The sequence below is a fragment of the Astyanax mexicanus genome, chromosome 2 (genome assembly GCF_023375975.1).
Source record: "Astyanax mexicanus isolate ESR-SI-001 chromosome 2, AstMex3_surface, whole genome shotgun sequence".
Classification (NCBI taxonomy): Eukaryota; Metazoa; Chordata; class Actinopteri; order Characiformes; family Acestrorhamphidae; genus Astyanax; species Astyanax mexicanus.
In genome coordinates, this window is record NC_064409.1 from 17,804,045 (window position 1) to 17,831,671 (window position 27,627).

Here is a 27,627-nt window from a genome sequence, read left to right on the forward strand (position 1 = left end):
TTGTAATCTTTGTGGTTGGGGATGCACTGCATGCTGGGAGTTGTAGTGCAGTGCATTGTGAAATAGCCCAATATTAATAGTATATCAAAATAATTTTGTAGGCCGGACCAGATTTTTTCCATTGCTTTTGGCCTTGTATTTGATATATGGGTCTCAAAAAACATCCATTTTCACCCAGAACAAAATAAAAAAAGCCCACCACATAAAGATGGGAAGAATAAGCCTGAAAGAAAATGCATGGGTGTTTAGGATTCCTCGCTTACTGAAAAAAAAAAAAAAAAAAAAAAAAAAAAAAAAACTACTGCAAAGTAATGCTTAAGCATTACAGCACAACACTGGCTACCTAATTATATGTTTTATCACTGCAGTCACAATAGAGTGCCCCTGCCCTCACCCAGGCTCACGCAGACGCATCTGTTCCCTCACTCTTTTAATGAGGGACATAAAAAATCATCACAGCCCTGTTATTTTTATATTCGCCGCAACCAAATTACGATTCCCAGCATTGCTTGAAACAACTTTGCCTCGCGACGAGGAGCGGCAGCCGCGTTTCTTTTCTGGAGGCCTCGGATCTGCTTGAAATGCATTAAATGCTCTAAGGCTGTTTTTTTTCTTATCGCGTCCAGGCACATGTCTCGGGGCATTCCGGCTACACGGGTACAGTACGTGGCCGGTCACAGCCTTTCTGACGCATCGGCTTGCACCGCACGTCGTTCCAAGAGCAGAGCTGGCAGACGAAAAACATTGCACACAGGGTAGTAATGTCAAGACCAAGACTAGGACACATATCAGGGTAAAGTGTAGACAGTAACTTTTAGTAGTAGAGTCTAAACTAAGACCAAGACCAGGGCATGATCTTGGGACCAATATATTTAGTAGTTGAGAGACTGGGTCACATATAAAGTCTGGGTCAAGACTCTTTTGGTTGTCGGGTCTGAGACAAGACCAAGACAAGTTGAGTCAAGACCAAAGCTTTTGGTAGTTGAGTCTGAGTCAAGACAAAAAAGTATTCAAGACAGTAACACATTGAGTTTGAGTCAATACCAAGGTTTTAATGGCAGAGTCCAAGTCAAAACCAAGACCAGAACATGTCAAATGGAAGTTAAGACCAAGAACAGGACACAATGAGTCTGACTCAAGCCTAAGATTTTAGTAGTTGAGTCAGAGTCAAGACCAAGACTGGAAAACATCAAATCTGTATAGATACAGTACATTACATTTGGCAGATGCTTTTGTCCACAGCGACTTACAATAGTGAAGTACAAAAGTAATGAGTATTAAGACCAAGATTTTAGTAGTTGAGAGTCTGGTCACATAAAGAGTCTGGGTCAAGACTCTATATTTTGGTTGTCATTTTTTTTTGGTTGTCTTTTGGTTGTCGGGTCTGAGACAGGACCAAGACCAGGACAAATTGAGTCTAAGTCAAGACCAAATCAATTGGTGGTTTAGTCTGAATCAAGACAATGTAGTCAAGACAGTGACACGTTGAGTTTGAGTCAAGACCAAAGTTTTAATGGCAGATTCCAAGTCAAAACCAAGACAGGGCACATCAAATCTGAGACAAGACCAAGATTTTATGAATTGAGTCTGAGTCAAGAATTAGATTGGGACACATCAAATCTGTGTAAAGACTAAGATTTTTGTAGTTGAGTCAGAGTCAAGGTTAAGACCAGGACACATCAATTCACAACAACACACTGAAAAAAAGTTTATGACGACTGAACGAGATATTTAGTAGTTAAGAAACAGTTTTTTATTGAGTCAAGACCAAATCTTTTGGTGGTTTAGTCTGAGTCAAGACAGTGACACATTGAGTTTGAGTCAAGACTAAGAGCGGGACATATGAAATTGAAGTCAAGACCAAGAACAGGGTCTGAGTTAAGCCCAAGGTTTCAGTAGTTAAGTCAGAGTCAAGATTTAGATTGGGGGACATCAAATCTGAGACAAGACCAAGATTTTAGTAGCTGAGTCTGAGTTTATTCATTACTTTTATGAAGACTGACCAAGATATTTAGTAGTTAAGAGACTGGTCACATATAGAGTCTGGGTCAGGACTCTCTTTTTGTTTTTGTTTTTTTTGGTTGTCTTTTGGTTGTTGGGTCTGAGACAAGACCAATACCAGGACATATTGAACACATTTTTGGTAGTTGAGTCTGGGTCAAGACAAAGGTCATGAAAGTAGTGATACATTGAGTCTGAGTCAAGACCAAGGTTGGGACACGTCAAATCCGATTTAGGACAAACACTCTTGGTGGTTAAATCTAAATCATGACCAGGACTGGGACATATCAAGCCAGAGTCAAGACTCGTATTTTAGTGGTTGAGTAGTTAAGTCAAAATCAAGACTGTTCACATATTGAGTCCACGTCAAGACAAAGACTTTTGGTAGTTGCGTCCAAGTCAGATTCAAGACCATGATTTTAGTGGTCAAGTCAGAGTCCAAATCAAAATCTAGACCAGGGTATACCAAGTCTGAGTCAAGAACAAGTTCAGATCAAGACTGTGACATTAAGACTGGGAGTTGCCAAGACCCACACTGTAAAAAAATCTAATTTAAAATTGCAATGATTACTTTTATCAAAATTACAAAAAGTACAAGGCTGTTTTCTTTCTTATTGCTTCCAGGCACTTCCAGGTACAGTATGTAGCCGGTCAAGGCCTTTCCTGCTGATCGGCTTGCACGGCACGTCGCTGCGAGAGAAGCTGGGGCTAGTCTGTTAAATGCCATGCCGCCAGTCCATCACTTTAAAAGGGACCGGCCGGATCCTCCCTCGGCGCCAATCAAGAGCAACTGGAAAATGGCCGCGTTGCGCCGCTACCTGAAGGACGAGGCTACGCTTCCAAACACAGTCGCTTCAAATGACAGGGTAGCCAGACCAATTTCTTTTAATGATAGGTGAAATGCTTATCTAGGCCGTGGGAATGTATGGTTATACAGAAGACATAGCTCATTGTGGGGAAGTCAGGTCGATTGAGCCTGAGATGATTGCCTCCTTGACTGTGGCTGGGGTTGCTATTGTAGATGTAGCACAGTGAGCTCCTGGCTCTGGCTCTGGCTCAGGAACAGTGCACTGCATCAAAGAGGAGTGCATCAGGACGGGAATATCACAGATTCTACCAAGTCTTCCATGCTTCCTAGTCATTTTAAGAGCCTTTGGTTTGGGTCCGGAAATACGGTGGAAGAGGTCCAGTCCCTGCAGACCAGAGTAATTAACAGGAATTGTTAACAAACCCTGAATTGCTTTTACCGTATAAAGGGATGGCGTTTTACCCTCCACTCAAAAACAAGAAAATCAACAGAAAAACCAAAAAGTTTAAGTCAAGACCGCCGGCCCTATTTTTGCAATCTATATTGTGCACCATTTAGACATCGCACAGCTCGATATACTGGGGCATGTCGCTGTGTCTTTGGTATCATGAATGCGCAAACAAAATCATAAAATACGCAACAGGAACGTAACAATTTTCTTAATTATTCATGGGTGTGTTTTTTTGGCGTAACATGAAATAAACCAATCAGTATGTCACTTGTTATTCCCTTTAAGAGCCAGGTGCACCAATCACACTTTGGTGCATTGGTATCTTAACAGGGCAGCACCTTTCACTTCCCAGCAAAGGATATGACCTGTGCGCTCATATTGTTAAGGTACACCAGCAGAAATTGACCTGGACACACCTATATCTACATCCAGACCACCACACCTATCAACGTAAATACAGTATATTCCGAAACTCCAATAGTATTTTTAAGGCTCTGGCACCAAAAATGTGAAAATAGTGTAAAAATAAACTGTTGATGGGGTGTAAAATAGCAATGAACATCGCACCATGAATTGCGCAGGGTGTACGATAGGAAGCCAAGACTTTTAGTAGCCATATTCGGGTCATGACCAAGAACAGGATTGGCTGAGGCTGGGACAAGCCTGAGGCCAAATTAATGTTTTTTTTTTTAATCATACACATAGTTCATGAAGTTAAAAATCTTCAGTGATGAGTCCTGACTTGGGTTTCAGTGGAGATATCCAATGAATACTTGTGCAAATTGCAACTGCACTATTCCAAAAGGACAATTCTTGTCCACATACTGCAAAAGCTTGCCGGAACTAGGTTCATTTTCAAGCTGCATGGGATGAAATACTATAGCACGCTATTTTTGGCACTATTTTTTATTTATTTAGACAAATATAAAAGGAAAGGACAAGGCAAAAATTATTGATACTTTAGCTTCATAAGGTAGAGTCACCTAGAATGGCTTTCAGTTAACAGCTGTGCTGAACTTATCAAGAGTTAATGACTTGAATGTCTTGCCTCTGAATGTGTTTGAGAGCATCAGTTGTAAAGTTGTGTAGAGGTAGAGTTACAGGTATACAGTGAATAGCTCTATTTGAAAAATGTTCTAACCCATATTATGGCAAGAACTACTCAACTAAGTAAAGAAGAAAAAAAGGTACCACTTTAAAATAAGACTAAAGGGGTATTAAGGGGTTATGAATGGTTTATAAAGGTTTTTAGATTATTAATGGTTATTAATTAGGCTGCAAAAACTTTAAAACTTAATAATAAGCAGTTAATTATAAATAACAACAAAGATAGAAATGACAACAGTGAGTTCCACACTCATTTCTACTGTCAAACCTCAGATCTTTCCAGATACTGATCTTACTTTGTGTTTTCCATCAATCAGCATTGAACTTGTCATATTAATATATTTGTAAGTATGTTTAACTCTTTACTATAAATTAAATGACTAAGCAAACATGCTATACAAATGCTATAATCTAATTAAAAAACCCTTTATAAGGGTCTTATTTGGTCTTATTTTAATGTGGTACCGAAAAAAAAAATACTTTAAGAAATGAAGGTCACAATCATTTCAAGAACTTCAAAACAAAAAATCGCAAAGACATGACACATGACAAACATTAGGATGGAACTGGCTCTCATCAGGACCTCATCAGGAAAGGAAGACCAAGAGTTAGCTCTGTTGCACAGGATAGGTTCAGAAATGAGTTAAAACCTCAGAAAGCGAACATTACCAGCACCAAACCTAATGCTTCAAAGAGTATCCTGGACTGTTAAATAAATTGTTTGTGATAGTAAATAAAATAACTGATTTCTTAATGTTACAATATCAATTTCAAAAGATAACAGTGGAGTGGATAGCTGAAGTGTGGACCCTTCCCTTGAGGCCAGAAGAGAGACAGAGATAGAGAGTGAAAGAAAGAAAGAGAGAGACAGAGAGAGAGAGAGAAAGAGAGAGAGAGGTGTGAAGGACGAGGGAGTAGCAGTAGTAGAAAAGTGTGTTAACATTCCTTCCGCTGAGCTGAGAGTGAGAGTGCGAGGGAAGGCCTGTTGTAGTCGGAGTTTAGAAAGAGGTGGAGAACAGAGAGAACGAGAGGAAGAGAGAGAGAGAAAAAGAGACAGAAATGGAGCAAGAGAGAGTCTGAAATGGAAGTCTCTGCAGAGGAGAGATGTTAAAGGTAATTCTCAGAAATGGTTAACACTTCGAGAGGCATACAGGGAGGGATTTGGACAGTAAAGTGGGGAAGTCAGGAAAATGTCCTTGACTTCCTCATGTTGTGTGGCTAGGGCTAATGGAGTCTTAAGGCCACAGTAATTTGTGGGCTAAAACTGAATGATGGGCAATTTTTTTCTTCTTCTTCTGCAGGTGTTCTCCATGATTCCCATGGATTGTCCAGAAGGGGCTTTTCTTTGGGAAAAGACTCTCTTACAATTTATCTTGTGTTCAAAACAAAACAAATACGTTTTTTGAACGAATAAAGTCTTATAAATTTTATAATAAAAATCCTTTATTTTACTTCAGTAGAGATCTCTTTAGAGAGAAGCTCTTTAGTAGATGGTGACCTTTTAAAATGGTTTGCTCTTCCTAGTTCATACCACTCTAGATGTGCTTGTCCTGCTCTTTTAATAGCACTCCAGTATTAACTGCATCAAGAGCTTGTTTCTGAATCACAGCCTAAGGTACAGTTTTTCAAACTGGTGTTCAAATTATGTAATAGACTAAAAATTTACAAAACAATGACAATGGCAGTGAAATGACGATATTCACTACTAATAGTGATTAACAGGGGCACCTTATCATACGTGTACATAATGTATTGATTGGATTGATTGGAACACTTTACTTGGATGGTCCATTTTATGGCCTGGTTGATGCTCAACTGACATTCAACTAACACTGAATTGAATGTCCATTAAATTTAACTTAACACTATGTTGAATGTAAATGATTCAAAATAGAACCTAACCCTACACCTAACCCTAACCTTAACCATGAATTAACCCTAAAATCTAACTCTACACCTAACCCTTACCTTAACCTAAACTTAAAATCTAACCCTAAACCCAATCCTAAAATATTAAGATAAGCGTTTGGATTAGAGTTGAATGTAGGGTTTTATTCAATAGAGAATCATTTACTTTCACCTTTTAGTTCATTTGCATTTAATAGACATGTAGTTTAATGTTAGTTGAATGTCAGTCGAGCATCAAAGAGGCCATCAAATGGACCATCCAAGTAAAGTGTTACCATTGGATTTACTGTCTATGCATCTTGTGGTTTCTCTTGTACTATGTCTGTCTAATGTCTGTTTTTGCACTAATGTCCTTTTATTACTGTACCAGATATCTAGTCTAACAGTGTTTTGCTGTAATGTACAACCCAGTATCAGTAGAATGACAGCAGAGTTAAAAAAAAAAAAAGAAAACACTATTTGGATCGCATTTTAGTGATTTATACCACTTAGTGATCTAACCACTGGTCATTTTCGCATCACAAAGCTGGATTTTGGGCACAACAGCTTGTCTTTGGCATCATAATGTCGCAAAATCTACATCTTGCACAGCTCAAAATGCGCAAAAGGCTTGTACAATTAATTTTCTTAATTAATCATCTGTGTGTTTTGGGTGTAACTGTAACGTGACATAAACCAATCAGTGTATCACTTTCTCAGTGTGTCATTCTTTTTAAGAGCCAGATGTGCTATGACTTTGGCACATTTCAGAAGAAATTGACTGTGCATGCACACTGTGAAGATACGCCAGCAGCTTATTTAAGGGAACAGCAATGTTATTTCATTCTTTATTCTGTTTATTGTTGAGTTAAAAGTCTATAGGAATGGACTCTCATGATTGACTGTTGTCATGGTTTTAATCAGTCAGTGGCGCACCTGTGTTTTCCGACGCCAAAATAGCAACACACTACAAATTTACCTAAAAAAACACTTCACTTCCAGATCTCTTCCAGACCACCACACCCATCAGTGTAGATTTATTTCTAAACTCTAATGCTATTTTAGGGTGGAAGGTGTAAAAATAGGCTGTTGACGAGGTGTAAGATAGCAAAAGGGGCCCCATTTGTCTCATATCCATGTGGGACAATCTGATGAAATACAGAAACCAACCCAATCCCAGTCTCAGCTCCCAAACGGCTCACGACATTTCAGTTTTGGCTCTAGTTTAGAACATCCTGTGCATTTCCTTCTACAGAGAAACGCTGCTCACTAAATACAGCCAACGCTCAGCCTTCCATCTCCGTCAGTGTCTCATTAGATTTATGACACGTACTCCTGCTCTGAAAACACACCATTTTTCATCTTTATCTTTCTGCAATCCCGAGTCTGCCCAGATTCAATTTTGCTGGCGCTCATTCATGTCGGCGGCGCTGAGCTAAAACCGTGTTTTTTCATGTGAAATGTAGAGTGTGGCTTCACCCGGGCTTTACCCAGGTCTGCCTTTGTACACTCGGAGTGTTTGAACTCTCAGCTGCTCCTCTTTTTATCTGCTGTATTCACTATTCTGCACTAAGAGCCGAAGAAGAATCAGCTCTTTGTTTTTCTGATTTTGAACTGGCCATTCGGTGAGAATATACGGCTGCAGCCATTATAACATTAAGGTCCTTATTTTAGCGTTCTATAGGCGAGCCATCAACTGTGCACTGTGCAGCTTGATTTGGGGCATGCCATTGTGTCTTTCGTCTTATCCGGATGGGATTAGTTTCTCAGAGGGGTCCTGGGGTAATTTTCTCTTTCTTGGGGGGGTCCTCTGTGATTTTATTCCCGTCCAGAATGACCATGTATGTGTTTTTCTCAGACGATTACAGGCAGAATTATCTACTGTTTATAACTGAACTCTGTTGTCCTCCGGCAATTTAAGTCCCTTCCGGAGTTTTGTCTCCTTGCATTTAATAAAATAGCTATTTGTCCACTGCCACGCACCAGGTGGAAATGGAGGAGCTACTGACGTGATGTCATGTGACTGAGAAAGCCAAAAAAACTCTCTGGTCCTGCTGTTTTTTCAATTGCAGTCCCGGTGCAAGACTTTTATCTTGGAGAAGAAGTTGGAAATATATGTCACAGAAGTCCTTCTGAGAAACTAATCCAGTCCGGATAGGGCTTTTGCTATCATAACGACGGAATAAGTACATCTTGTGCTGCCTTTAATGTGCAATTAATTAATCATGGCTGTGTTTTGGGCCTAACATAAAATAAAAAAGCAATGAGTTTGTCATTTGCCATTCCCTTTAAGACCCAGGTGTACTCTGACTTTGACAGATTGCTATTTTAATGGTGCATTGCTTCTGGTTTCTTAGCAGAAGAAACTGATTTGCTTATTTCCACTATAAAGGTGCGCAAACAGGTCAAATACAAGAACAGCAACGTTATTTTCTTTTGTATTCTGTTTATAGTTGATGTAAAAGTTAGGTTTGTTTACTGCTGGGTGTCCTTGTGTGTATGTACATGCATGATGCATTGCGATGAACATCTTGACTGTCTAGATGCTTGACTATTGTCAGGATTTAAATCAGTCAGTGGCGCACAGTTTCCACTGCCAAGATAGCAAAGCACCAGAAATTTACCTGAACATACCTTACTTCTAGACCACCACACCAATCAGCTTATATTTTGGTAAGCTCCATTGCTATTTAAAGGACTCAGACGCGTGAAAGGCGTGAAAAGTGAGTGTTGGCATGGTGTATGGTAGCAATGAGCATCAGGGAGTGCCTTGCGCAGGATGTAAGACTATAACCGCAACATCTACGCACAGATGGATCTGGATTTCAGCATATGAGTACATGTAAATAGTGTTTTATTACTGTCATGTTAGGATACAGAGGAAGGGAGATCTCCATCCAAAAAATACAAAAAATCTTACATACAGTACCAGCCAAAGGTTTGAACAATGCTCTTTTTATTCAATGTGCTTTTTCCCTTTTTTATGATTTAAAACAAACCAGAATATGTTTTTTTTTTACGTTAAATTATTCTAAATACCACATTTAGCTTTCAGGACAGATCTGCACACTCTTGTTTTTTTTTTCTATCTCAGTATCTTCATGAGAGAGAGTCACCTGAAATAGTTTTTTCTCAGCATCTTGAAGGAGTTTCTGGAGGTGCTGAACAATAATAGCTCCAGCTCATTGCAAATCCCCAAATCGGGGAAAGTCAGGGGATTGTGGATTGATTGTGGAGGCCAGACACTATTATTACATCTTTAATATTATTCTACAATGTAGAAAATAAATTAAAGGGGGAAAAAACATTGAATGAGTAGGTGTATCCAAACTTTTTTCTTTTTTTTTCCTTTTTTTTTTTGGTACTGTGTGTGTAGACATAGTCTCTAAGGCACAGTAAAAACAAAACAGTAAAAGCAAAAAAAAAAGAAGTCTTATTAGGCTTATTCTAAGGGATATTCTAAGCGAGGTCATAAAATACCGTAGGTGCGTTAAAACGAATTGCGCCCGTGGAGCCCGAGCAACCCACACAAACGATATAAGTGGACTTCAGGGAAGCAGTAAAATAGAGGGGGAAATGTAGGATAAAGGGACCTTAAATAATGACAGTGCTAATTATGCAACTCCTACACAAAGGAGAGGGAAAAAAAGAGAAAGAGAGGGAGGGAAGAAAAAAAACAGCAATGGTTGCAACTTGTCCGTGACGTGATTAATTCTATTGATGATTAATTACAAGTAAAACAGAACGAGAATGGTACTAATGGGACATCAATAATAATTGACGTAATCAACAGCGTGGAACACTCCCCACACCTGCGAGTGCTTCATCACCGGGAGATGGCCTGGTTTGCCGGGACGCTGGGATGCGGGGACACGGCTCTGGCGCGTACCTGCTGCGGAAGTAGCGCCATTTATTAGGACGGGTGGAGCCATTAGGCAGCGGCTCCATGCATCTGCGCCGCCGTCCTCCGTCACGACGGCCCGCTAATTGTCTTACAAACAGAGCGCGTAAGTAAGTTCCGCCGCTCGTCGGGAAGGCGAGGAGAACTCGGCTTTGTGAAGTGCTTTTGTGTGAGCGAGGCGGTGTCAAAGAAGTGCTTTTAAGAACCCACCATAATGTATTATTCAGTTATGGAATTATGATAATTGTCGCGCTCTAACTGCCGAGCCATTCTGGCGGTGTAATGAGGGGGAATGCGCTGTGTGGCGAGAGGCGGCGAGAGGCGGCGAGAGGCGGCGAAGGCGAATGTGAAAGCGCCGTAGTGGTACGGGCTTGACGTCGGGCGCTAAATCATCTTTGACGAATCTTAGAAATCATAAAATATCATCTCATGATTTTTTTTCTTTTTCTTTTTTTAATACTTCGCCTACAATGATCTCTCTTTTTTTTACCCATATGAATTCTATGCTTTTTTTCTCCACATCTCGCATGCTCTTTTTTTTTACACTCTCTTTCTTAAAAAAAAAAAAAAAGAGCAATTACTTAACATTTGGACCCGGCACTCAACAAAGTCCTCATTGTTAGAAAAAAAAGCATGCACTCGCGTGCACTCGCTAAAACTCGCTAATAAAAAAGGACTATTTAGGAGACAGAAAAAAAGTGAATGTTAATAGATGGTGTCTTATAGCTGTGTCTTAAAATGAGTGTCTCCGCTCTACTATATCTATTATATTCTGCACCGCTCTACTCTACTCAGCTCTGCTTTTTATTTCTATGCTAATGTTCGTGTGACACGTCTGCTCTTTCTTTCTTTCTTTTTTTTTTTAATATTACATTTCAGTTTGTCATGTACAAAAGCACTTCTGCGCATTTTTCATTCTTGTTTTTTTTTTTTTTTTTTTTTTTTTAGCAAATGCTACCAAAAACGCGACTTTGATAAGCAGTCCCACAAGAAATAACACAGCATTAGGTTCTGAGACACCGTCCTCAGCCTGCGCAAACACCGTCGAAGTTTAGCGGGCTATACCGCGCTCGCATGCGATTAGCCGGGCTTGACAGTCCCTCTCCATTTCCTGACACCGCTCCAGCGTCGCCGGCTCCTGCCGGGGCCCGGAGTGTCATCAGAGAATTGGCAGCGCTTTCGTGGCGTGTTTGTTCGGAGGGAAATAATAAATAATTTATTTCAAGCTCCGGCTTTTCTTCCTCTCCTTTTTCTTTTTTCTCGCATTCCCTCCGCCTCATTGTTGACACAGTATCACGGATTGATTTCGCAATCGACAAGTAATTCCCGAGTATCCTGTTCCCTTACGTAGCCCTCGCGGGAAGAGCTGTTTCTGTCTCCTCTATTTTCGTCCTGGTTGCATAAACGCCGGCGCGCTCTCAGGTGACCGGGCCAGACCGGGCCGCTGTGCTCTCTCTCTCTCTCTCTCTTTCTCTCTCTCTCTCTCTCTCTCTCTCGCACGCTCTCGCAGAGAAAAGCTGCCATCCGCACTAAATGAGAAGCTGTTGCTCAGGACTGGCACCTGCCCTCACCCCGCAGGGCCCTGCTTTATATTCCTGTAGTCTTATATTCTGTCCGTTCTGTTCCTGACACTCGTTTACCCTCAGCCTGACAGCGTTGGTGTTAGTGTTGGTGTTAGCATTAGCATTCAACCCTAGTCACCTAATCACTTGCACACAGTCTGATTCTGATTCAGGGATACTGTGAATATGGTGTGTAAGACCTTATTCACAGCCAATCACAGTCTACATGAGCCAATCACAGTCTACATGAACCAATCACAGTCTACATCAGCCAATTCACAGTCTACATGAACCAATCACAGTCTACATGTGCCAATCACAGTCTACATGAACCAATCACAGTCTACATGAACCAATCACAGTCTACATGAACCAATCACAGTCTACATGAGCCAATCACAGTCTACATGAACCAATCACAGTCTACATGTGCAATCACAGTCTACATGATCCAGTCACAGTCTACATAAGCCAGTCACAGTCTGCATGAGCCAGTCACAGTCTACATAAGCCAGTCACAGTTTGCATGAGCCAGTCAGTCTACATAAGCCAGTCACAGTCTACATGAGCCAGTCACAGTCTACATAAGCCAGTCACAGTCTACATAAGCCAGTCACAGTCTGCATGAGCCAGTCACAGTCTGCATGAGCCAGTCACAGTCTGCATGAGCCAGTCACAGTCTACATGAGCCAGTCACAGTCTACATGAACCAATCACAGTCTACATGAGCAATCACAGTCTACATGAGCCAATCAAAGTCTACATGAGCAAAATTCAGGTGCAACAGCATGTACTGGTTCAATAATGGATTTAGAGTAGCACCTTAAATAATTTTATATATTGTTTTAATCGAATAATCAAATTATTAAGTTATTATAGTCTGATTATTTAATTAACTAAAAAAAAGACTAATTTACAGAATGTCCTGAGATTTTACTTTATCAAATAAAAAAAATCTCTCGATTAATTGATTAATAAAATAAGGATGGATTTAATGATTATTCTGAAGTTATTCTATTTTTATCAAATTCTATCTTTTAATCTAAGCTATTGTTGTTCGATTAGTCTTCGGATCTAATGAATCATTTATCAACTATACTACACTTATTTAATTTTTCTTAATTAATAAAAAAAATTGATTAGTTATTGAATCTATTGACTAACTTATCGACTTATCGACTAAAGTTATTCTATTTTTATCAATTAATCTAAATTATTTTTTCACTTATTCATTGAATCTATTGACCAATTTATCAATTATATTAAAGTTATTCTATTTAATTTATTTATTTATTTATTTATTTATCTAATAAAAACAGTTATGTTTTTTTCGAGATCATTTTTTTTCTAGATCAGGCTTAACTGAGATGGAAGCACAAAACTCATTATTTAAAAGTTCTTTTATTTCCCTCATCTGTAGATTTGCCACGGACAGCATGTACAGATCCCTCCTTCCGACGAAGCATGGTGCTCAACCAGCAGACTGAAATGGCAGATGTTTAACTAACTTAGTGGGTAAGGATGCCAAACTTTTTCACCTGATTCACAGAAAATGGATGGATGATTTTTTCATGCTTGGAGTTTTTATAGGGACTTTTAAAATTCAAGTGGAAATACAAAAATACACAAAAAGTGAATTAATGAAAGCACTTCCATGGGCAAATCTTCATAATTAACGATATTTTGTTGTGACATTGCCGAGTCAACCCAGCCCTTGGTTGGGTTAGGTCTGTTTACCATCATGGGAAGTGAAAGGGCTGGCAGGGAGTTTTGACCGGGTGCCATGTTTACCCAGCACCCAGTGTTTGGGGCCACAGGAACGGGGCCAGCAGCTGAGCCTAAGATAAATGTCAACTTGCAGAACAATCTGTGTGTGTGTATAGTACAGATCCACCCTGAGTTCAGATTCACGTAGAGCTACGGTTCACATACTGTATGTTATAGAGAATTATACCACTGAATAAAATTAATTTAGCAGTTATAGGAATTGGGCTCCTCTACCATCCTCTTCTACCGTTATGTGCCAATGGATTGGAGTCTTTTTTCAATGCTGCATTGGAGTTTGTGTGAGCCTACAATCCAATCAAAATCGCTGTTGGTTCCTAAGGGGCGGCCCTTGGCAAATATATGAGTTCACTTGTGATTGAGTTGGTATGAGAAAAAAAGGGTGGTGTATGTTACCAAAAACCATAGTTTTACTATATAAAGGCACTTCACAGTTAGGGCTATGCTCCTTAATTGCTTGAGACCAATCTACCATTTTTGGTTGCCATTTTTTGCACTGTAAGGTGCTCTTAAAATCCTTTCATTTTCCAAAAAATTGCCAGTGTGCCTTATAATTCGATGCGCCTTATGTATAAATTTTACCAGTCAGTTTGTAAGAAGCAGTAAAGCCACTCTGCTGAAGTACAGCGTTATAAAGAGTTTCTGTTTAGTGTCTCCAGCACCGAGGCTAGAGAAGTATTAGCATTCTCTGCTAACAGTGCTAAGTGCTAGCTCTTTCGCCGTCCAGAGGTGAGTATTACCAGACTGTAGCTTGAACTTTTACTATATTAAAACAAGCTTTGTGGGACAAATCGCTAGCTAATATCATGCTGGCTTACCGGAACACTCAGGGTTCCTCAGTGTAGCACTGTCAGACAGCATTAGCCACAAACCGCTAACTGCTAGCACTAGCAGTTTAGTGCTGGAGAAATTAAAAAAATCAATGCTTACTGTATAAATAATAAACTGAAGCACTTTACTCACCCAAATAAACAGTTTTCAGGTAAAAAAAAACAGTAGTGTTTCTTCTATTTCATCAGTTTTAAGTGAATAACTAGGATTTCCAGCTTTATGAAGAGTTTCGGTCTAGTGTCTTCAGCACCAAGGCTGGAGAAGTATTAGGTCTAGCTGCTAATTGCACTAATACTAAGTGCTAGCTTTTTCCCCGTTTAGAGGCAAGTAATATCAGACTGCAACCTGAGCGTTTACTGAGTGAAAACAAGCTACGTGGGACAAAATGCTAGCTAATATCACTCTGGCTTACCGGAACTCTCAGGGTTACTCAGTGTAGTGCTGTCAGACAGCATTAGCTGCTAACTGCTAACTGTTAGCACTAGCAGTTTAGTGCTGGAGGAATTTGGGAATCAAAGCTTACTGTATAAATAATAAACTGAAGCGCTTTACTCACCCAAATAAACAGTTTTCAGGTTAAATAAACAGTAGTGTTTCTTCAGCACAGAGACTGGAGAAGTATTAGCATTAGCTGCTAATTGCACTAATGCTAAGTGCTACCTTTTTCCCTGTTTAGAGGTAAGTAGTATAAGACTGTAACCTGAGCATTTACTGTGTTAAAACAAGCTATGTGGGATGAAACGCTAGCTAGTATCACCCTGGCTTACCTGAACACTGCTGTCAGGCAGCATTAGCCGCTAAGTGTTGATTTGGGAATTTAGGCTTACTGTATGAATAATAAACAGAAGTGCTTTGCTAATCAAAATAAACAGTTTTCAGGGGAGAAATCTGTGTAGATTAACATCCAGAGCTTGTTTAAAGTATTTTAGTTTTCAAAAAAAATACAGTTTTGTTTACTTAGCTTAGAAAAATAGGCGTTCACTAATAGTGTGCCTTTTAATCCGCTCCGCCTTATAGGGCTGTAGAAAAATACAGTAAACTGTATCAAGCATTCTGTATCATGAATTCATAGCTGTACAGAAGGTCTGAAGCATTTGTAAAAGGACCTGTTTTATAAAACCAGTAGTGTTTCTTCTGTTGCATCACTTTTAAGTGAATAACTAGAATTTCTTCCAGCAGTTTCCAGCTTTATTAAGAGTTTTAGTTTAGTGTCTCCAGCACCGAGACTGGAGAAGTATTAGGATTAGCTGCTAATTGCACTAATGCTAAGTGCTAGCTTTTTCCCCGTTCAGAGGTGAGTAATATCAGATTGTAGCCTGAGCGTGTACTGAGCTAGTATCACTCTGGCTCACCGGAACTCTCAGGGTTACTCAGTGTAGTGCTTTCAGACAGCATAAGCCGCTAACTGCTAACTGTTAGCACTAGCAGTTTAGTGCTGGAGAAATGTGAGAGTCAAGGCTTACTCACCGAAATAAACAGTTTTCAGGGGAGAAATCTGTGTAGATTAACAGCCAGTGCTCTTTTAAAGTGCTTTTAGTTTTTAAAAAAATACAGTTTTGTTTACTTAGCTTAGAAAAATAGGCGTTCACTAATAGTGTGCCTTTTAATCCGGTGCGCCTTATAGGGCTGTAGAAAAATACAGTAAACTGTATTAAGCATTCTGTATCATGAATTCATGGCTGTACAGAAGGTCTCAAGTATTTGTAAAATGACCTGCTTTATAAAACCAGTAGTGTTTCTTCTATTGCATCACTTTTAAGTGAATTACTAGAATTTTTTTTTCAGCAGTTTCCAGTTTCTTCATGCAACAGTTCTACAGAAGCCCCTCTTCTGGACGAAAGCGCTTTCTGCAGATTCCTTCTGGAACACGGGCTTATTGGTATGATTAATGACGACTCTGACTGTGTAGCTGAGATCCTGGTACGGTGCAGATCTATCTGGTAATGCTATTGTGCCGCTGTCATATCTGTAGCATGAAAAATGGCAAATGGCCCGTGTGGAAGACTGGAACAATGCGAGGATTTCTCTCTCTTTTTTTTCCTTTTTTTTTAAATCAATTACTTGCATGGGAAAGGCTCACAGGGGCGCAACACCGGCGGACCAGATGACACGAACTGCGATGATAATAATGGTCAAGCAAATGTAAAAGCTATAGAGAGTGCCAGAGCGGCACAAATGTACTCTACTGCTGCAGTCGTATACTGTATATATAACAGCGTTTTTTTTTTTTTTTTTTTTTTTTTGTGAACAGCCTTTTAACATCCTTATCAGATCAATAGCATAGCTGTAACACATCATTATTTAATTAAAGCACATTTAATAATCCCATTTGTTTCATTAAATCCATTTTGAGTCTTCCTTCACAGCCCTGCACACCTATATTAAAGTATATGCTAATTGGAGTTGTATTACCTGTAATATTACAGTTGCAGCTGCTTCATCCATGCAGTAAATGCTACAAATTTAAACCCCTGCCTTCGCTATAATTATATACATAGATAAAGAAAAGAGCTGAAAAAATAGTAAAAAAGTACTTTTCTCCAATTACGTAAATCGACTTTACACATTTAAAACAATTTAATCGAGAAGAAGATGGATCTGGTGCAACTTCACTGCACAACAAGATGCCTGGCAATAAAATCACTGATCAAAAAATGGTAAAAAACCAGCAACACTTTTTGACTGGAGAATTTATGATTTATTAGCAATACAAGAATAACCAACGCGTTTCGGCGCTCAGGCCTTCATCAGGGTTAAAAGACAAAAAGTTAATGGCAATCCAGCCTTTAAAACACACATGATTACAAAACAACCAATGAGAACACTCCAAATACTAAAGCTCACATGATCAGCCAATGAGAGGCTGGCAGCTCAATTCCACAGAGGAACCACTTTTACCCAAAACTTCTTAAAAGTCCTTTTGAAATTCTTCCCTCTTTTTTCTTTTTTGCTCTGTAGTACCTCCTCTTTGTGTAGTTTGTATTTGTTCAATATAGATATAGTTCAATAAAGAACAAATAGAATGGCCTTTTTCTTTAAAATGTCTTGCCAGAGGATTAGTTCAATCTTTCCTTGTAATCGAGCTTCTATGTTCTGTAATTCTGTCTTTTAGTGGTCTAGACGTCTCTCCCACATATACTTTTCCACATGGACATTGGATCATATGGATAACATTTTTTGTTTTACATGTAATAAAGCCTTTTATTTCCTGAAGGTATGAATGAGGATTTTACAATAAAAGAGTTTATTACACAAACATCTTCCATCTTCCTCTTCAATAAATTCCAGAGAATTTTAATTTTGTGAAATCAAGGACAAGGATCACCATTTAGTGGTCTCTTATTTTATATATATATATATATATATATATATATATATATATATATATATATATATATATATATATATATATATATATATATATATATATATATATATAATAAGAGACCACTAAATGGTGATGTTTGTCCTTGATTTTATATATATATAAATATATATATATATATATATATATATATATACTGTATATATATATATATATATATATTTTTTTTTTTTTTTCCCAATAACAAAAGCCAGCACCAAAGTATTTGTTAACACAGTAGAGAAGCCTGGGGTTCATTCCTGTTCACACTAAGAGTCCTCCACACCTTCTACAATCTCCTCTATTACCTGGGCTTTGATCAGTGTCAATAGTTACCATTGCATCAACAAACACACTGCACTGAGAGAGTGTGTGTGTGTATACTTGTGTGTGTGTGTGTGTGTATGCGTGTGTGTGTGTGCACCTCCTGTCGAGACATCATTTCATCCTGCCCAGGCCCTCCTAATCAGTCTAGTGGCTCCCTCGCTTAAGATGACAGGGGAAAAGCAGCCCACCACTCTGTGTTCTCTCGCCTCTTAATAGAAATCAATATCAGCAGTCTGACACATTGTTACAGATGAAGAAGGACCAGGGAGCATGAAATTACTGATAAGGGGGGCCGGATGGTGGGGGCCGCATTTATGCAACACGAGAGCCAACAATGCCGGCGATGTCCCTCCAGTGGATTAAGCCATTGAGTCGACCGGAATGGCTCGCGATGTAATTGGAAATGCGGAGGAACGCCACGCGAGTTTTCCTTTCTTATTCCGTTTGATTTTCCCTTATTTATTTATTTCGGCGGATTCGCTGACGCTGGAATACAGTGCGAGGAATACAAGGAGGCAGCTGTGTAAGCTTTATCTCCTCATGTTTTTAAATGGGCAACCGAGATTCCAAGATTCACCCTTAAATCAAGCTGATCTCTGGGATACCTGCAAAGAATACAAAAGTGCAACCCTTTAACCGACACACGGCCCACCCGGCCAGCTCACCGCACACACTTTCAGCTCTACTGTGGATGCTCGTGACCTTTTCATATGTCATACGCAAGATAGACCCCATGCTTTTCTCAACCATGTTATCTTTACACATCTACACACACTCATCGTATAATAATATATAATATTTTCCATCAGCTGCCGGAGCCCTGAGAGAGCATAAAAAGCCTCCTTGCTCTCTCTGGGTGGGTAGATGGCGCCCTTTCCCCTCATCACTCCAAAGGGTGATGTCGCTCAGCATGAGGCATCTGTGAGCTGGTGTATCAGAACTGAGTCACTGTGCTTTCCTCCGAGCGCGCTGTTATGCTACTCAGCAATGCTGCATCAGCAACAGTTCAAAAAGAGGCGCTAGCTGACTTCACATGTATCAGAGGAGGCATGTGCTAGTCTTCACCCTCCTGGTGTTGGGGCATTACTAGTGATAGGTGATAGTCCTAATGAGTGGGTTGGGTAATTGGTCTTGTAAAAAATGATATAAAAATGAAAATATAATATATTTGTGGTATAATAAAATATCAATATATTAGAGTATTGAGATATTCTGTTTTTTTTTCTAATCAGTATTGTATTAATTTGCAAAAACAATATTGTATTTGTTTATTATTTATTGTTTTTTATGTAAAGATTGGTGTCAGATTGGTGTCAAACATTTTGTGTTGTGTTTAAACCCCGCCCACTAGATAGCAGTGTTGTGCTTTGCTGTTAGATTGTTAGATCTCACTGTTCTGATTTCATAAAAAGTCCAAAACTTTTTTTTCTCAGATTTTTAACAAATATTATAATGTGTTTTTATGCTATGACAGTTTTCCTTAAATTGAATTAAAACAATCATAAAATATCACCTAGGTTACAGTACAACAACATATTTTGATATATACAGTGTCTTTATACAGTAGGTTTCATATCAAGTATCAAGTTCTTGCGAAGAAAGTGAAAGCTCTTTCACTACTTAGAGGTGAGTATTATCCGCCAGCAGCCTGCTGCTTACCTCGGCTAGCACTGCTGTAGCACGGCTAGCTAATATTGCTTTTGCTTACCGGAACACTCAGGGTTACTCAATGTAGTGCTTCTGGGGCGACATTAGCCGCTAACCGCTAGCCTTATAGTGTGAAAACATTTTTTATCTTTTCCCAGCTAAAAAAATGGGTTTGATGCCACATGTTCCGGCATCACTTGTTCCTTTATCAGCATACAATCAATACACCAGTAAGCATTGGTTTGAAATATCGGCCAAATCTAGGCATCAGTCGATGCCGATGATTTTAAAAGAGGAATTGTCGGCCGATACCGATATAATCACAATATCATTGTGCATCCCTACTTTTATTTTCTTTTGATAAAAATATCGGTATTTTGTACCCTTCAACATTAAATCTAATTGCATTTATTTTGTTTCTAACACTATTTTCAAGTTGTCTCAAATAAATCTTACAGAAATGGCTAATAAGACAAAAATATCTAGCTGTATAGTGTGAAAAATATGGTACCTTTTTATCTATACACCAGAACACCATTAGGAACCTCTACAACTCCATGCTGAGATATCTGGAAATTGGAAATGCGGAGGAAAGCCACGCAAGTTTTCTTTTTTTATTCAGTTTGATTTTCCCTTATTTATTTATTTCTGCAGATTCGCTGACGATGCCGATGATTTTAAAAGAGGAATTGTCGGCCGATACCGATATAATCCCGATATCATTGTGCATCCCTACTTTTATTTTCTTTAGATAAAATATTGGTATGTTTTACCCTTCAACATTAAATCTAATTGAATTTATTTTGTTTCTAACACTATTTACAAGTTGTCTCAAATAAATCTTACATAAATGGCTAATAAGACAAACATGTCTAGTTGTATAGTGTGAAAAATATGGTACCTTTTCCCAGCTGAAAATGGGTTGGATGCTTTTGGACGCACTTTCAACACTCCACTCTATACACCAGAACACCATTAGGAACCTCTACAGCTCCATGCTGAGAGATCTGGCATGTTTTAAATAAATATGACCAAATATTTCCCATATCAGCCACACTGTAATAATTTGTTGTTCCTGGTAACCTTTATATTTCTTCCAAATAGCATCGCAATCCATTTTTATATATCCATATATATATATGTATGTATCTAGCAGAAGTATTACAGTACAATAAATCTTTGTGGCCCTGTGGATTATCCTACTTAAGACTTGACCTCCCAGAATAGCGAGAGCTCCGAACGAAGGACAAGGAGTGTGTCATGCCGAGCGTGGTGATAACACAACTGTGCCAGGACCTTGAGGACTCCGGCAGATTAAACTGATTGAAATCTCATTTGTTTCTTTTCTTTCCCTCTTTCTTTCTCCCTCACTCTTTCGCTCCTTTCCTTCCCCTCCAGTGGGCTGCGTCCTGCTTCTGCGGGGCTCATTTCTGGGCCAGAGCGGCGATGGAGGCTGCAGCGGGAGGGAGCGAGGGGTGCGAGCGCGCCGGTGCCCAGACGTGCTGTGACACCAATACTAAAGCTCAGCTATGCTAGCGGCACGAGAGAGAGGAATAAAGGGGGTTTGTTGTTCTAAAAGCACGCTGTTTCTTTTCCACGCTCACTAGACTCGCCCGCCCAAAAAACAGGCATAACCACAACCTCAAATATCAATACAGCTTCAGCTGATACACGATACACAATACTGTCTCGTTTTTTGGACATTCCTTTAATAAACAAGCGTAACGTAAAACAAAAAAGATGATTCTCAGAATCCTCAGAATGTTAAATTGCAATAATCCAATCAGGGATAACAGGAAAAACTCTGTACTGATGTTATCTAAATAAAATCATGTGTTTTAATGTAAGTTAATGATGTAACATTATTAAATTCTAAAAATGTAGTTTTTTTATGTTAATAATTCATTATTGTAACTGAAACTAATTAATGAAATAATGTGTCTCTTGTTCATATTCTAGGTATTATTCTTTGTACACTATGATGCCGATATTCAATATTACAATGTACTGTATATATTTGCTGATGCTGATACACAGATTTATAACTTACAGATAATACTAATGCATACTAATGCAAAAATTATAATGATACACATTGTGTATCGACAAAATGACTTTAAATCAGGAGTGTCAATCGATTAAAAAAATTTAATCCAATTATTCACGACAATAGTCTGTGATTAACTACGATTAATCGCACTTGCACATCTTAAGACGCAAGTTTTTATATGATGGATATTTAAATGTAAATAAAAGAACTACTGTGAGAAATGTAAATTCATATGAGTGGTGTTAATTAAAAATACTAGTTTCTACTTGTATGTTTGAGAATGCATGATAAACTGGATAGAGGAAACTTTTTTTTTACTTTATGGTAAACATTTCAGCTTGATTGTAAGGATTTCTGAATTAGAATTTAATAAACTGAGTATAAAAATCTCAGGCAGTGTTTAGTGCTACACAAATGCTCACAATGGGGGGATGATCATTTAAATGGCCTGGGGGGAAATATGTAATGACCAGTATTTAGTAATGTGTACACTGTCGCTTTAAGAGCCTCTTATACTAATTCTGTCTGAGTCTGAGTGTCCTATCTGCTCCATGTGCTCCATGTTTCACCTGCCCCAAAGCTCTGTATAGGCATTTAGCCAGAAAAAAAATCAGCGCATTAAGCAGGGGTGGGGCAAATTATGGCAGAAGTTGTAATTAACTTGTAATTAAGTAATTAACCTGACTTAAAAAATAATAACGTGTTACTGATTCCACATTAATCCATACAATCAATGCTTTAACATTGACAGACCTACTTTAAATACAATATTTTTATCTCATTTTAACTCTCAGCTCTAGTTATTGTTGATGGTACCAGTATTCTAACAATAATATTTACAAGTATATTTTTCTCCAGAATACAATATTCAGAAGCAGCACTAATGCTTTGCTGTTGACTCACTTTTCATGCTTTTTCACAAAACAGCTCCTCTTACCGTCCACACAAGTGACTTTTCAATTATATTCTATTTTTTTAAGATGCACCTTTGAGAAATGTATCACCCTGTTACAGTATTCAATTCACAGCTAGCCTAAACATACAGCGGTGCTTAAAAGTTTGCAAAGCCTTTCGATTTTTTTTTTATTTCTGCATAAATATGACCTGAAACATCATCAGATTTTCTCCTAGAAGTTCAGTTTTTTTTTTTTTAATCAATGGGTGGGTCATGCAGCAAGACAATGACCCTGAGCACACAAGATGGGCTAAAATAACCAATATAGATCCAATAAGGATCCAATATAAAGTATTTGTGAGTGGCAAAAGTATGAGAAACTTTAGGATTAGCAGTTAATTTAAATGTCTAATTAGATTTAAATTAGAGTCAGGTGTTTTTTTTTAATCAATGGGTGGGTCATGCAGCAAGACAATGACCCTAAGCACACAAGATGGGCTAAAATGACAAAAATCTTCACCAAAATAATGACCAAGTATGTTTTATCCAGCATACAACATTTAGAAGCAGCACTAATGCTTTGCTTTTGACACACTTTATTATGCTTTTTCACAAACAGCTTCTCTTATCGTTTACACAAGTAACTTTTCAATTATATTCTTTTTTTTTTTAGATGCACCTGTAAGAACTTCATTAACCTGTTACAGTATTCAATTCACAGCTAGCCTAAACATACAGCGTTGCATAAAAGTTTGAAAACCCTTTAGAATTTTTTTTTTATGTTTCTGCATAAATATGACCTAGAACATCATCAGAGTTTCTCCTACAAATCCTACAAGTATATAAAAAAATATAGTTAACTAATGAGACAAAAATAGTATATTTTGTCATTTATTTATTGAGGAAAATATAGATATAACCAATAAGGATCCAATATAAAGTATTTGTTAGTGGCAAAAATATGGAAACCTTTAGGATTAGCAGTTAATTTAAGTGAACTTATATTTAAAGTAGAATCAGGTGTGTTATTCTTAATCAATGGTTGGGTCATGCACCAAGACAATGACCCTAAGCACAACCCTAAGCTGTTCTACCAAGGCATGGTTCGAGAAGAATAATGTCAATGTTTTGTACAGTGGAATGGGCTAAAATTACTCAGCATTCTACAGCAAAAATAATGACCAAGTATATTTTCTCCAGAATACAGTATTCAGAAGCAGCACTAACACTTTGCTGTTGACACACTTTTCATGCTTTTTCACAAAACAGCTCCTCTTACCGTCCACACAAGCCGGCCTGGCTCTCGTTGTTCCGGCGATTTGGCCCTTCTTACAGGCACAGCGGGCAGTCTGCCGGGCGATGGTCCTCCGTGGCTGGCTGCTGTCTCTGTCCAACGTGACGATTTCACAGGTCCCTGCTGCCAGCTGACCTACAGCAAACACAAACAGAGTCAAAAGTCAAAAAGGACGTTACACAAAGTCCTCACAACGAGTTACACAATGTTCCCACAACACTGCCAGATTCAGACAATGCACTGTGGCATTAAGGGTGGGGGCTCTGAAGTCATGGTTCTACCTTTAACTATATACAGGTGCATCAAAAAATTAGAATATCATTAAAAAAGTTGCTTTATTTCAGTAACTGAGTTGAAAATGTGAAACTCATATATTATATAGATGTATTACACACACAGAGTGATCTATTTTAAGGGTTTATTTATTTTATTGTTAAAGATTATGGCTTACAGCCAATAAAACCCCCAGAAAAAAAATCAGTGTCTCAGAAAATTAGAATATTATATACAAGACCAACTAGTACTTTTGGCATTGTGGGCAGTGTGCCAAATCCTGATGGAAAATAAAATCCACACCTCTAATGCAGTGTTTTTTCCGAAAAATCTTACGGCACTTCATGCTTCCCTCTGCTGACAACTTTTATAGAAGTGTGGATTTCATTTCCCAGCAGGATTTGGCACACTGCCCACACTTCTAAAAGTACCAATTGGGCTTGTATAATATTGTAATTTTCTGAGAAACTATTTTTTTTTATTGGCTGTAAGCCACTTAAAATAGATCACTCTGTATTTAATACACCTATATAATATGAGTTTTACATTTTGAACTGAATTGCTGAAATAAAGTAACTTTTCAATGATACTCTAAGAATTTACCATTTAGAATTTCTTATATTTCTGCATAAAATTGACCTAAAACATAATCAGATTTTCACACAAGTCCTACAAGTAGATAAAGAGACACTATTTAAACCAAATGTAATTTATTTATTTATTTATTGAGGAAAATCCAATATTACATTTTCTTGAGTGGCAAAAGCATGAGAACCTTTAAGATTATCAGTTAATTCAGGTGAAATTAGAGTCAGGTGCTTTCAATCAATGGGTGGGTCATGCAGCAAGACAATTACCCTAAGCACGTAAGTTGTTCTACCAAGGACTGGTTCAAAAAGAATAAAGTTAATGTTTTGGAACGGGCAAGTCAAAGTTTTGAAGCTGTTCTGTATGGAGGAATGAGATAAAAATTACTCCAAGCTGATCTACAGTTACCAAAAACGTTTATTTGCAGTTATTACTACAAATAATGACCAAGTATAACATTTGTATTTAATTTGTTTTTGACTAGGTTTTCTTTAGGTCTACTTTTAGCACAAGCTGTATGTACTGATTCTCATGTGTTAACTATTAAATGAGACTACTTGGCAATGCCCATACCTGTACAGGCCCATACCAGAGGATCCTTAAAATGGAGGGCCCTCGGAAACAAAATTTATTGTATCATAAATGTTGATAGGCATCATAAACTTTTTTGGCCTAGGCCCCCCTGGGCCCCTCTGGCCTCAAGGGCCCCTGGGCCCGGTCAGTAATCCAGCCATGTCTGTGAGGTAGTATATTTTGACTGAGGTTAAGTGCTAATAGCAAGGTGACATGGGAGTTTGAGTATGACAATATTATCGACATTATTGATATGACAAAACATTGTATTGTGTCAATATAATCGTTTTAAACACTCTATAAAAACAAAAGTCTGTAAAAAAAAAAGCTGTAAACTTTTGATAACTTTGCAAACAACAATAATAAAAAATAATGTAACAGAATAAATAATGTAAAATGTCGTAATTGAACTTACAATAATTTAGCATTTCTAAAATGTTGATGGTCTTATTGATGCACAAAGACAAGAGATCAAATCAAATGTTCTTTAGCTTCCAAGGTATATGAAAAAAAATGTCACGGCACATGATACAAGTTCCTGTCCCATGACATCAGCCGCTGTGTGTATGTTACTATAATGTTATTATACTGCTATACTACACATTCATTTGCACACAAATAAAAAAGGTTATATAATGATATTAAACTCCCACACTGTACTAGTTCTACATGAATTGCATTAGACACTATAAAAAGACATTCTCTGCATGTAGTGACAACTATCATAAAGCTGTGGGAGCAGATTAAACATGACTCATCTTGAAAGCAACGTAGACTCACTCTCACTCCAGTGAGGAATTGATGTGAAACAAAAGGAATAAAACAGCAGTTAAACAATAACTGCTTTCTATAGATCGAAGCAAGCGAATGACACCAGCGGAAGACACCAATTTACACGTTTTTTGAGTTCAAAAATGCATTTCATGTTCTGGTAAATGGTGGAGAACCTTCTATGCCTTCAAAGAAGAGGTCGAATTTTTATTTTCACCTTCTACAAATTTATTCCATTCAGTGTCTATTTTAATCTTATTTCATCAGGTTGAAGAGAAAAATGGTTCAAATATTGCAATGCTTAAGAGAAAATGACTCGATCAAACCTTTTTTCAGTGGTTTCTAGTGCATTTCTAGAACCAGTGCATCAGATATTTGCCGTTTTATCACAGTTAGTTCCGACCCTGCAATGTGATTGGCTGAGAGGAGTTTTATAAGTGACATTATTAACCGCTAATGCACTGTAACCCAAGCTCTCCATGTATTACTCCGCCAAATACAGGTTACCTAGCAATGTTGCAGCACTTACATACCAAATACAAACTAACTGCGATGTCAGTAAACACCACTAGGAGTCACTGGATTACAAAAGCACTGATTTCCACAAACAAAAGCACTGATTTCCACAAATATATTTTTATTTATAAAAAATTATAATCAAATCCTCTTTAACTCAAAATCTTGTAATAAACAGCGATAATGGAACTCCCTATAACGTTATTATTGTTTAGTTACACAACCACACAGCAAATTTTGTGAGAAACTTACAAACAAACAAAAGTATCACTATGGTCCTGGAAGCCCCACATATTTATGTATAACTATATGTGCTGGGGCTCATGCAAAAACAATCACATTATATTAGAAATCAGTATATCTTTATGCTATTTGTTCCAAGGATTATTGATACCCTTTCTTATAAATGCATCCAGGTACTTCACATTATACCAGTAACTGACATAGTACATGTACAAACACACACACACACACACACACACACAGCCTACAAACACATAGTCTAATCTGTGAATATAATGCCAGGCATGGGCTAAGGAGTAAATGGGCCCTATCATACACCCTAAGCAAGAAGCATCGCAGAATGAAGAATAAAGAATAAAATATAAACTGAATAAAGAATAAAATAACATTGCTGTCCCCTTAAACAAGCTGCTGGCGCATCTTCACAGCGTGAACACACAGGTCAGTATAATCTGCTGCACTGTTAAGATACGAATGTGGCAAAGTCAGAGCACATCTGGCTCTTCAAGGGAATGAAAAGTGACAAACTGAATGGTTTATTTTATGTTACGCCCAAAACACACCCATGATTAATAAAAAGAATTACAGAAGTTCATGCCTTTTGCGCATTTCAAGCTGCCCAAGACGTATTTTTCGCACCCTCATGACAAAAACATACCAACTCGCCTTGAATCCAGTTGCGCAATTTGCAATTGACTAAAATAGTCTGTGTCTACCAGTGATCTCCCAGCTCCTGGATCAATTGCCCAGAAT

General features: G+C 38.2%; 1 protein-coding gene across 3 annotated transcripts in view; it reads right to left on the minus strand.

The window, feature by feature from the left end:
• tafa5a (TAFA chemokine like family member 5a) overlaps window positions 1-27,627 on the minus strand; it is a 269,415-nt gene that overhangs the window by 67,726 nt on the left and 174,062 nt on the right. For all 3 annotated transcript variants that reach the window (XM_049473639.1, XM_049473638.1, XM_049473640.1), the window contains exon 2: window positions 23,896-24,045. In XM_049473639.1, the coding sequence (XP_049329596.1) occupies window positions 23,896-24,045 (150 nt within the window). The remainder of the gene's footprint in view (window positions 1-23,895; window positions 24,046-27,627) is intronic.